Source organism: Eublepharis macularius, chromosome 12 (assembly GCF_028583425.1).
Source record: "Eublepharis macularius isolate TG4126 chromosome 12, MPM_Emac_v1.0, whole genome shotgun sequence".
NCBI classification, from domain to species: Eukaryota; Metazoa; Chordata; class Lepidosauria; order Squamata; family Eublepharidae; genus Eublepharis; species Eublepharis macularius.
In genome coordinates, this window is record NC_072801.1 from 25,154,568 (window position 1) to 25,166,733 (window position 12,166).

General features: G+C 47.4%; 1 protein-coding gene across 4 annotated transcripts in view; it reads left to right on the forward strand.

The window, feature by feature from the left end:
- LOC129338890 (lysosomal alpha-glucosidase-like) overlaps positions 1-12,166 on the forward strand; it is a 45,469-nt gene extending 33,303 nt beyond the window's left edge. For all 4 annotated transcript variants that reach the window (XM_054993431.1, XM_054993428.1, XM_054993427.1 and 1 more), the window contains 10 exons: positions 384-468; positions 1,608-1,725; positions 2,015-2,148; positions 2,403-2,554; positions 3,377-3,525; positions 3,799-3,940; positions 4,324-4,422; positions 4,815-4,979; positions 9,648-9,794; positions 10,530-12,166. In XM_054993431.1, the coding sequence (XP_054849406.1) occupies positions 384-468; positions 1,608-1,725; positions 2,015-2,148; positions 2,403-2,554; positions 3,377-3,525; positions 3,799-3,940; positions 4,324-4,422; positions 4,815-4,979; positions 9,648-9,794; positions 10,530-10,592 (1,254 nt within the window). In that variant the 3' untranslated portion in view covers positions 10,593-12,166. The remainder of the gene's footprint in view (positions 1-383; positions 469-1,607; positions 1,726-2,014; positions 2,149-2,402; positions 2,555-3,376; positions 3,526-3,798; positions 3,941-4,323; positions 4,423-4,814; positions 4,980-9,647; positions 9,795-10,529) is intronic.

Genomic DNA, 12,166 nt, shown 5'->3' on the forward strand with positions numbered 1-12,166 from the left:
GTCCTCTGTACTTAGGGTGAAAGACTCTTAAGTGGGAGAGGGAAGAAAAAGTTCTCTCTCTCCTATTATGCATAATTTTATAAATCTCGGTCATAAACCTTTTCTCCACCTCGTGCATAATTTTATAAACTTCTATCATGTTGTCACACCCACCCCCAATCCTGCTGAGTTTCTAAACTGTACCAAAGAGTTTTGCATTTCCAAATAGGAAAGGCGTTCAGCAAGCCTTCTGGAAATTCGAAATGTTGTGCTTAAGATGATCCTGTCCGCTGCAGGACAGAACCTAGTACTTGCAGCTGACCCCCGCATGAGGAAAGTACAGCTTTCGATGGTCGCCGTTGGAACTGTCAGCCATTTTAATCCGCCTCGATCTCTTTCCTCAGGACATGAACGAACCGTCCAACTTCATGGATGGGTCTCAGGAAGGCTGCTCCCAAGGAGAACTGGATAGCCCACCCTATGTACCTGGTAAGAAGAGAAATCCCATAAACTCTCTTTGTTTTAAGAAGGTACAGTTTTTACGCTCTGCCCTGAATTTGTTGAGAACGGGAACCATTCATGCTGCCGATGAGTTTAGTCGGTGTTCTTGTAAAGCCTTTGTTTGCACGAAGCACCATCCTAAATACCCTTTTCCTTGCATAGACCCGAGCCGTATTCTGAGTAGACCTCCTTAGGATCGCTCCTCACAGTGTCTGGCAAGGTAGAATTCCCTGAAAAGGGGGCCATTCACATGTTGATCCTCATCCTCAGGGCATCCCTGGTAAGACCTGTAGAAATCCCATCATTGACCTCCACCTCCCATTTATTTGAGTTCATTTTATCCAAGGAGCTCAGGCTGGCTACCATGGATCTCTTCCCTCCTTTGTTTTACTCTCACAACAATCCTAATGCAATGTACATTAGGCTGAGAGAAGGAATGAGTTGGTCACCCAGTAGGTTTCACAGCAAGCCGAGATTTGAACATAGGTCTCCCCAGGCCTAATCTGGTACTGCACTGCCCAAGTACTATTCTTTAACATGAACAGATGCCATCAGGCTCCACCCTTATCCCACCAGGCTCCACCCCTGGTCTGCTGGGCTCCACCCACTTGCTTCCAGGCTCTGTTCCCTGCCTCTTGGGTTCCCAACCTCAGGGCACCTGGGGGGAAGTTCTGAAAGGCCAAGCATGAGCTGAGTGCCTTTGCAGTCATGGTTGAAAATTCTAGTTGTCAGTGGCAGCAAGGGGGTACAATGTACCCATCCTCTTACGGTCGGCCCCATTTTCAAAGTCCAACCTCAGTGTCCTCTGTGGGCTCCTCTTCCAGCGGTAGTAAAGAAGGCTTCCTACCCTATATGTGTCTTCTGTTTTTGCCATGATGTTCTGCCTTGGCTTTGCCACAATATTGCCTTGGCCTAATGGTTTGCCAGTTGCCATTGTTTGTTTTTATATCACGGTGTGGTCGCTGAACACATGCTGCATAAAACGGGCTCTGCCCAGATGCATTGGCGTGTGGCAGGGCAAGCGTGTTGAAACTGTTGCCATGGATGCGTGGCTGGAGAATGGAGCTTGCTCTTGGTTCCTCTGCTGTATCCTCCTCTCTTAATCAGCCTTCCTTCATCTGCTTTAGCCGTAATGGGAGGCTTCCTTCCTGCCAAGACGATCTGTACCTCGGCCAGGCAGAGTACCTCCGTGCACTACAATCTCCACAGCCTTTATGGGCTGATGGAAGCCAAAGCCACCGCCAGGTAAACAGCCCATGTTGCCCCTACTGGCAGCAGACCTCTCCTTTCTTTGCAGTACTACCTTTTTGCTCACTTCCTATCCCTGGAGGTCCTACCAGCGGGGAGACTTGGTTCTCACAATGCTCTGACTTGGTTCTCACAATGCTTCTTAAAGCTACACTCCATGGCAGAGGCTACCCCTCTGTGGTTTGTTGCTTCCATAGAAGACCACCATTCTCCTGGAGGGGGACCCTTGTGGCTGAAAAACCTCGAGTTGAGGGTCTTCATCCATGTATTCTCTTTATCTTTCAAGTGCTTTGATCAAAATCCGAGGGAAACGGCCCTTTATCATCTCACGCTCCACCTTCCCAAGCCAAGGGAAGTATTCGGGACACTGGCTCGGAGATAACCGGAGCGAATGGAAGGACATGATTTGGTCTATCCCAGGTCTGTACATATGGTCATGCATGTATTTTGGTCTTCCTCAAACTTGGGAGCATAGCTCACAAGGAAGACAGGCCATGCTGGAAGCCTGTTCTCTTCTGGTTTTGTCTGGGATTCCTATTTAAGGGGAGATGTTGTCCCTACAATGGATGTAGGCTAGAGAACCAGGCATTTTGCAAACAGATGTTGGAGTTGAGCATCCCACTAATGGTGTGGCTACCTGCTTCCCTTGTTTCCTCTCTGGCATTTCCCTCCAGGTTTGCTCAGCTTCAGTCTCTTTGGAGTCCCATTGATTGGGGCTGATATCTGTGGCTTCTCGGGCTCCACCTCTGAGGAGCTCTGTATTCGCTGGATGCAGCTTGGTGCCTTCTATCCGTTCACACGAAACCACAACACACAGATTGAGAAGGTAATGGCTGGAGCAGGTATGCCCATGTTGTTTTCCTTCTTTGTGCCATTTAGAGTAAAGTTTATTGTCTGTGGCCAAAGGCCGTCACAATCCAAACACATAAAACAATCAGATATAAATAAGTGAATCATATATACAAGTATCCATGATTAAAATGATCTAACCAGGAAGTACTGACCAAATAAAAATGTTACTTTCTCTAGATACAGCTCTAGCCAGGACTTTTTTGGCTGCTAAAGCAAAAAGTGACACTCTATAAGAAACAAATGGATCAGTGTCTGAGAGAAGAAAAAGCAGCTTCTCTGAATCTGAAGAAAAATTTAGGCCCATTTAAAGCTCTGTGAAGAATTTAATCCTTGGTTCTGCATAAAGAGAACAGGATAATAAACAGTGTGGTAAATCTTCTAGAACTTGGGCTCCACAAATGCAATAGTGAAGGACTTGAGGTGTTTTAGCGTAGCACCCAGCTAACAGCACTGTTGGCAGAGTTTGAAACTGAACTGAAGTAAAGGCTATTCTAAGGTTGTATCACTTAAAAGAGGTAACTTTCCCCAAACTTCAGGTAACTCAGGCACACTTCTTGTTTGCAAATTAGAACTTGAATGGGAAGTTCAGCATACCCTTAATGCCATCATTTCCCCCACCTACATTCCTTGACAGCTGGGTAAAACTTTATGCTCAAAAAGGAAGTCCAAATTCAGGTCCTGGCTAGGCATCATGGGATTGTCAGCAAGAAGAATCCTGCACAAAACCTGCTGTATATGGTCCTGTTTTTTGCGCTGTTCTATCTGCTTTCACTGAAGCAGTTTCTCCTCTGTTCAGGCCCAGGATCCCATTGCATTCAGCCCTGCAGCGCGAACTGCCATGAAGGAGGTGCTAGAGACCCGCTACGCCCTGTTGCCGTTTCTGTATTCCCTCTTTCATCGGGCACACCTGCAAGGGGACACTGTCGCCCGTCCTTTGTTCTTTGAGTAAGTGGGTATACTTGCTTGGGGTGGTTCCTGTGCAGGTGAGAGTGATCCAGGCTTGAGTAAAAGGCTTGACTGGTGGTCGAGAGGGACCCTCTGCAGCCCACCCTTAAAACTGACATATATAGCCATGATTCTCATTAGTTTTTCTATTAACCTATAAGGTGTTCTCCAAAGCAGAACTTTGGGCCTAGAATACTTAGAAACACTATGGATGAGTCCAGCTCAGCTTAACCAGAAGCTAATGGCTTAGGGATGTCTCTTTCCCCACTGTAGATTCCCAAAGGACGTGGCTACCTACTCAATAGACAAGCAATTTCTGTGGGGGAGGGGACTGTTGGTGACCCCTGTGCTGGATCCTGGCATGGATTCGGTGATTGGCTACTTCCCCAGAGGCATTTGGTACGATTACTACACGGTAAGGGTGTGGTCTGTGGCTTGACCTTGTTGTCCTCCTGATTTCTCTGCTTTGGCCACCCAGATGGGCTTTGCTGTGCCCCCCTCTCCAAAAATCTTCCTGAACTGGTTTTAACTTTTCTTGAAATCCAGCAGCGGCCTCGCTTGAGAGAGGCCTTCCAAATCGACAAAGGATTTCACTTTGGGCACAGCTCAGTAGTGATTCTAGCACCCCCTGCTTCCAATCCTAGGATATGCGTCGCTTCCCATGTGGATGGGGGAGCCCCTGACTTTGTTGGTCAGAGGTGGAGCTGGGGTGGCAGTGGTGTCTCCTGTCCTGGGGATCCTCTTCTCACAACCTCTTCTCATTGTTTTGACTGCTCACCCTCTCGCTGCTCCCTGCAGGGCTCATCAGTGAACAGCAGCGGGGAGAGTCTAAAAATGGCGGCACCTCTGGACCACATCAATGTGCACCTCCGTGAGGGGACCATTCTGCCGACTCAGGTGAGATGGATTGGCCACCTCCTCCTTTTCTGCCAGTGTGGGGCTTGGCTCTTGAAGAGACTCGCTGGACAATCCTTCTGGTGGGGCCTTCTGTGGCCTCAAGTGAGGTTCACAGGGTGGGGGGGGGGAGTGAGGAGATGGACTCGAGCTCTTCTGCTAGTGGGGACCCTAATCACAGCTGCGATGCCAGCTGTCTTGCTTGATATCCTGGACTATTGAACGTTCTGCTGCATCATGGCTCGAAAATGGCCAGCTGTTGATGGACTGCTTCGCTTCTCATTTCTGCCCCTCTTCCTGTCATCCCATGAGAGGAGGACTGTCCATTCTCGACAGTCTCAAGGGCTGTTGGTGTGCCTGAGCCAAATCTCACATGATCACGGTCTGTCCCTCAGAAACCTGCCAGCAGCACTTCAGTGAGCCGCAGGAACCCTCTGCGCCTGATCGCAGCCTTGTCACAGAATGCCAACGCCTGGGGCGATCTTTTCTGGGACGACGGCGAAAGTTTGGACACCTTTGAGAAGGGCGACTATTCTTATCTGGTGTTCAACGTCACGCAGGTAAGAGAGCCCCCCTTCCCCCCATCAATTCATTTGGTCCATAAAATGGCAGCAGTGGATTTGGGGAGCTTCAGTTTGCCTGAGAGCCGAGGCGGTACAGAACATTTAAACCATTCAATCTCTAGTCCATTTCAGCTATTTGAAACTGGGGCTCCGCTGCTTTGTTAGTGTTTTAAAGGAGAAACAACATGATCCCTCCTTTTGAAATACTAATAACAGTCTGGAGTAGAGATTGAAGAGTTAAATGTTCTGTCCCTTCCTCACATAGCTCTGAGGCAAATTGAGGTTCCAGAAGCCCGGAGTGTGGTTTACATTTTTTGGACAAAATCTGATCCTCATCTCCCTGATCTGATCTGTTTGAGTCCTTACTCTGCTGCTGGAGGCTTGAAGAGGAGATGATTATGTGCCGCACTTTTCTCAAGAGAGTGTATCCTGGGTTTATACTCCATGCAGACAATGAAGCCTGCCTGCCCACTCTTTCTTAGTAGTTTGCCAGTAGAATGCATCATCTTTTAACAATCTAAAATCTTGGTGTAGTGGGGCAGAGAGAGAGTGTGTGTGTGTGTGTTATGTGCCGCCAAGTCGCCTCCGACCTATGGCGATCCTATGAATGAAGGACCTTCAGAACGTCCTATAATTAACAGACTTGCTCAGATCCTGCAAACTAGAGGATGTGGCTTCTTTTATTGAGTCAAGCCATCTTATTTTGGGTCTTCCTTTTTTCCTACTGCCTTCCACTTTTCCTAACGTTATTGACTTTTCCAGAGAATTTTCTCTTCATCTTCGGTCTTCTGTGCAGTCCCACATGGAAGTGCACATGCGCAGGCCTGCCGATTTTGGAGGTTTTATAGCTAAAATACCACTGGGGGCGCTCCCGCCTCCTACTGCGCCTGTGCGGCTGTTTTCCCGCTGAAACAGCCCCTTAAGAGGTGGGGTGCCCCGTGCTGCCCTCAGTTCCTCTTTTGCCGCTGTAGAGAGAGGTTCTAGCTTGTTTGTGAGAGATAAGTACTCCAACTGTTTCTTCTTGTTATCATCATTGTGTTTTGAATCAGGATGTCGAAGAAAGCTCTGTTCAAGCGTTGTGTGAAATGTAACGCTAAAATGACAAAAACAGATGGACGTTTTCTCTGCTTAAAGTGTCTTGGGGAAGGACACAACATGCAGACTTGCAAACATTGCCAGAGCTTTACTACAGAGGTCCTGGCAGAGAGAGCTAATCGGCTTAAAGTGGCATTGTGGGAGAAAGCCATGGTCGTGCCGGGACCTGCGCCCAAGGCAAAGAAATCAGCTTTGGTTGATGGTGCCGAATCGTTGGATCCAAAGTCACCTTCAACACTCAAGACCATCTTCAGGGTCGAAGACACCATGGTGGTGTATAGGGTCTTCTTACTTGTAGAACATATGGATAAAATAAAGAGTATGGTTAGGATGTTTCAATGCTGTTGTTTTCAGGCAGCATGGAAAATACAGACCCTATTGGGATTTGTGGCATCAGCCACGTCAGTGGTGCCTTACTCCAGACTTAAGATGAGAGAACTCCAATTGTGGTTCATATCGACCTTTCATAATGAAAGGGCTTCCCAAGAACGGAAGTTCAATATACCTAGAAAGGTAATAAGATCGTTACAGTGGTGGCTAGAAGATACACATTTATTAGCTGGGGTCCTTTTTGGCCATAGAACATCTGACCTGTCTATCACCACGGATGCCTCCAACCTGGGTTGGGGGCGCACTGTGGAGACCTCTATGCTCATGTTATGTGGGATGACCTAGAGAAGGGGTCTCACATTAACCTCCTTGAATTGAAAGCTATACACATCCTTTTCAGATGTGATAAGAAATAAATCAGTATTAATACTTACAGACAACTCCACAGAGATGTTTTATATCAACAAGCAGGGAGGAACCACATCCAGAAGCTTGTGCAGGGAGGCCATTATGATATGGACTTGGGCGATACAAAACGGAGTACATCCGAGCGCAGTACATATACCAGGGGTAGAAAACATCATAGCAGACTGCCTGAGCAGGCTGGAAGACAACCCCTACGAGTGATTGATAAAAGACTCATATATAAACTATGTTTTCCACCAGTGGGGTTTCCCCGATATCAATTTATTTGCCGCAAGGGAATACCGGAAACAGATCTCTTCTGTTCAAGGGGAGGTCAGGGGTACAAATCCCTGGGAGACATATTTCAGATCTCATGGTCAAGTCGATTCCACTATTCATTCCCGCCCATCCCCTTATTAGCCAGGGTAATAAGCAAGATCCAAACGGAAGGATCGAGAGTGATTCTGATAGCTCCATTTTGGCCCAGGCAACCCTGGTTCCACGGACTAATGAGAATAGTGAACCAGTTTTACCCTTTACCCAAGGAACCAGACCTACTGTTATGGAAGGGAATTCTCCACCACGACACAGGGAAACTCAAACTGACTGCATGGCTAATACTTCCGAAGGGTCATTCTCCGAGGGAGTAGCACAGGTCATCTTGAACGCCAGACAGTTGTCTACCAGACAGTCCTATGGGTTGAAATGGGAGAAATTCAAGTCATGGACAGAAGAAAGAAACTTGAATGCCACTGACTGTGCACTGACTAATGTTCTAGAATTTTTATTAGAACGTAAGAAGAAGGGCCTATTGAACTCATCAGTCAAAGTGTCTTTGGCAGCTATATCAGCCATTCATGCACCAGTAGACAATAAGACAGTCTTCTCCCATTTTACTTCTAAGTTGTTTCTGAAGGGACTGAATAACATGTTTCCAGTTGCTAAATGTACAGTCCCTAAGTGGTCATTACAATTAGTAGTGACAAAATTAATCGCAAAGCCCTTTGAGCCTCTAACAACCTGCCCTCTGAGAATTCTATCCATGAAGGTGGCTTTGCTGGTGGCTGTCACATCAGCTAGGAGGGTAAGCGCGCTGGCAGAATTAAGCGTGGGACCCCCTTTCTTGAAGGTCTACCCAGAGAAGGTGGTTTTGAGGACTAAATTGGATTTTTTTTGCCAAAAATTGCTTCAAAATTCCATGTCACAGGAGATAATCGTACCTATTTTTTCCGTGATCAATCTAACAAAACAGAAAAGGCCCTATACTCTAGATGTCAGAAGGGTGATACTGTTTTATTTGGATTGTACCAAATTGTTTAGGGTAGATACCCAACTTATTTGTTTTGCTGGTCCCAATAAAGGGGGAAAGGCGAGCACTCAAACCATAGCGAGTTGGGTGGTACAGGCTATAAAACTATGTTACAAGAATGCTAACCTACCTTGTCCCTTAGAGGCGCATGCACATTCCACGAGGTCACAGGCATCTTCAGCAGCCCTGCTCAGAGTTGTACCGATTCAAGACATCTGCAGGGCAGTGACGTGATCGTCAGTTGACATGTTTGTCAAGCGCTAGTCTTTGGATATCCTTGACAGAAAGGAAGCAGCGGTGGGTACAGCAGCGCTCCAGTTGATCTTCCTGTGAAGGAAAGCAAGCTCCATCACCCAGGTAAATAGCTTGATAAATCCCCACGTGGGACTGCACAGAAGACCGAAGATGAAAAACAGGGTTGCACTTACCTGTAATTGTTGTTCATTGAGGTCTTCTGTGCAGGCACACGTACCCTCCCTCCTTCCCCGCTATGGCTGTTATATTCCTTGGAGAGTACAGTGGCAAAAGAGGACTGAGGGTAGCACGGGACGCCCTGCCTCCTAAGGAGCTGTTTCGGCGGGAAAACAGCCACACGGGCGCAGTAGGAGGTGGAAGTGGCCCCTGGTGGTATTTTAGCTATAAAACCTCTGAAATCGGCAGGCCTGCGTGTGCACAGTCCCATGTGTGCCGGCACAGAAGACCTCAATGAACAACAGTTACAGGTAAGTGCAACCCTGTTTTTCTTATGATGTGACCAGAGTACAATAGCCTCAGTTTTGTTATTTTAGCTTCTAGGGGGAATTCAGGCTTGATTTGATCTAGTACCCACTTATTTGTCTTTTTGGCCATCCATGGTATCCGCAAAACTCTCGTCCAGCACCACATTTCAAATGAATCAATTTTTCTTCCTGTCAGCTTTCTTCACCATCCAACTTTCACATCCATACATAGTAATGGGGAATATCATAGTTTGGGTTATCTTGATCTTGGTTCCCAGAACCAAGACAACTTTATCTTGAAGGATCAGGTGCGGGGAGGACATCAGAGGGAGTAGCAAGTATAGGAATGGAAAAACAAATTCCAGTCCTAGATATTCGGAGAAAGAGTCATGTGAACCACATTGCAGACATCTTTTAGGGACCTGATCTGGGAGAAGAAATATATGAATTGATTCTGTACATTTTTAATGTTGAACAGAATAGGGGATTGTGGAGTAGGGTGTCTAAGGCCGCATTCCTAGGGACACTTTCCCCGCACTAAGCCCGTTGAATAAAATGGGACTTACTTCCATATTGACCTGCTTGGGATAGCTCCCATAATGAATCAATGGCACAGGAGAGGGCATTCTAGCAGAATGGATTAGAGATTGCACAGAGAATTCAGAGGCAAATATGTCGGGCAAGGAGGTGGATGTATAAATCCATTACATAGCAGTAATGGGCAGGAGATGAATTTGCTAATGCAAATTCAAGGTAGCCTGAGCCTAGCTTGACTTAGGATTCTGCTTCTTCCTTCCATTTGTTTAGAACACCTTTATTTCCACTGTCCTGCATTCCAATGTAGAAGCAAGCTACATCATGGTGGAGGCGCTGACTGTCTACGGGGTCCGAGATGAGCCAAAGAGAGTGACAGTCAATGGGAAGGAAGCACCTTTCTCCTATTTGAAAAACCAGGTACTCGGCCATCGAGTCATCACAGGGGAGACCCTGGCTAGTCTTTCAGGCTTTCTGCCCCCAAGCTAGTTCCACTCCTTTCGGGTTCTTCAGTGGGCTTTCGCACATGGATTTCTTGTGTCTTACTGCCTTCTGGCCACAGGATGTTGGAAACAGATGTTAGCCAGACAGGATCACAGAATAAGGTCAGATTTAGATCAAGGAGACTAAAGTTTAAATCTTCACTTACTCTCTGTGTGTGTGTGTGTGTGCACGCATGCGTGTGTGAGTGGAGAGAGAGAGAGAGAGAGAAAGGGAGATTAAGGTGTAGGAGAGCTCTTGGGGTGGGGGTGAGGGCAATAAAAAATCAAATCAAATTCAGAATATCCCCAGTTCATTTCATCTGAGAACAACGTTGATCTATAAACACAGATTGTGGCTCCATCACCAGCTTTGCTGACCCGCAAAAGAGGAGTTAGAGGGTGGAGAGAAAGGAACTGTGTCATGTGTTACCATACTGCAGTGGTCATGTAGGGATGTGATGAAGAGACAAGAGTACAGACACCAACTTTTTTAATCTGCGAAGACCCTAATTATGAATATAAGGCTAAATGACCTCTGATCTCCCCTCTTGGAGGTCACAGGGCTCAGAGTAACTTGCCCAAGTACCATTGAGATTTCATGCTAGATGGTGGAATACTGGAGGCTTCTTAACGGCCTGGCTCTGTTACTGATCTTTCCATTCTTTCTTTATAGGTTCTCTCCGTGAACAACCTCCAACTTAACCTTAGCCACGGATTCTCCATACGATGGATGTGAGGTCACCCCAGTTGTATGAATGTACTGCTGTGAACAAGCGAGGTCTGTTGCTGTAACTGAGCCTGCAAGGAACTTCTGGGCAGGTTTGCCGCTCCAAGCAGGCTTGCTGTGGCCTCCTCTCCCAAGTCAAGGCTTGCCTCCTCTTGCGTCTGCCTCAGAAGGAAGCCCTCATTGCTTGTGCGTTTCCAGCCGCAAGTCTCCATCTTGCTTCTGTGCTTAACTCCGTGAGCATCCTTTGCATGTTGCCAATTATCCTACGACCCACCCCTCGTGTTGGATGGGGCTTTGTGATTTCATTCAAAAAGGAGAAGAGTCGGTCGTGTTTGCTGGGCTAGAGTTCTTGGGACATAAGGGGTTTTTTGTACAGCAACCCACAGCCATGATGTGCCACAACTCCTGTAATCCCGACTGTGCTGTTTCACAGAGAAGGTCTATTCGTCAATGAGGGAAAGAGGGCTTAGCATGCATTTGAAGGCCCGGGGCGAAACAGATGCAGGTAGTTCCAGTCTAAGGGACCTCAGGGAGGAAGAGGCCGTGGAGTGCATCTGCTTTTGAGTATGGGGCAAGACGATGCATGGGTCATCGTCTGTTTCGAATGGGTTGTCCAGCATCGCAGCTGTGCGGGCTGGACTTCCGCTGGAGGGAAGCAGAAAATGCACCATGGCCAAAGTCTCTGTGCCATCCATGCCTGGCCTTTGTACTGCTTGCCAATAAGAGGGGCTGGTATAACGTGCACCCTTTGTCTCCTTGAAGCGCAGAAATAATCTGTTAACTAAATCCCATCCTACGATGACAAGGTTCCTGGTTCACAGTCCAGAGTCCTGGACAGCTTCCTAACAGCCTGGTCTCAGTGGTCAATTTTGCCAGTATTGGTGGGAAAGCCAGCTGGTCTTTTGTACCCTTTGTTTTGTTTAGTTCCTTCTGGCAATTTTCACATTATGCTTGAAGATGCTGAGCAGAGAGATCAAAATCAGTGACCTCGCTCTGGCTGGTAAGGGTGGAGGTCTGTGGCTGCACCTCTGGCTTGTTGTGCAGCAAGATGGCAGGGCCACCATGTTTAAAACACGACACACAAAGCACCCGGAGGACCTTTGGCCAACTGGTGAGGCTCTGCCTCAGACAGGTTCGCCCTCAGGATCCCTCGCAGTGCTGCAGAGGTTGTTGGGATGCAATGTGCAGGGCAAAATCTAGGCCCTTACCTCTCAGTCTCTCATACCTCAGGAAGCAGTTAGGGTGCTCAAGGCGATTGAGCTCAGCCCTAAACTCACCCTCAGTTTGAATGTCTACGATGCGTTACAAGGCTAAAAAACACCAAACGCTAATCCCCTTTGGTTGCACTATTTTTGCACAGAAGGTCTTGTTCCCTTCCCACACAAGCAGAAATTCTCCCTGCTTAACGTTGTCCATCAGCAGATCTCCCCACTTCTAGATACTTTAGAAAAAATCGATTCTTGGCAGTGCACGTGGTTTTAAAGTTACGTATTATTATTAGGCGACACCTCCTACCCCACCTCATTTCTAGTCCTGGGCCGTTTCCACACGACTTACCGGCCTCCGGAGTATTGCGTGAAACA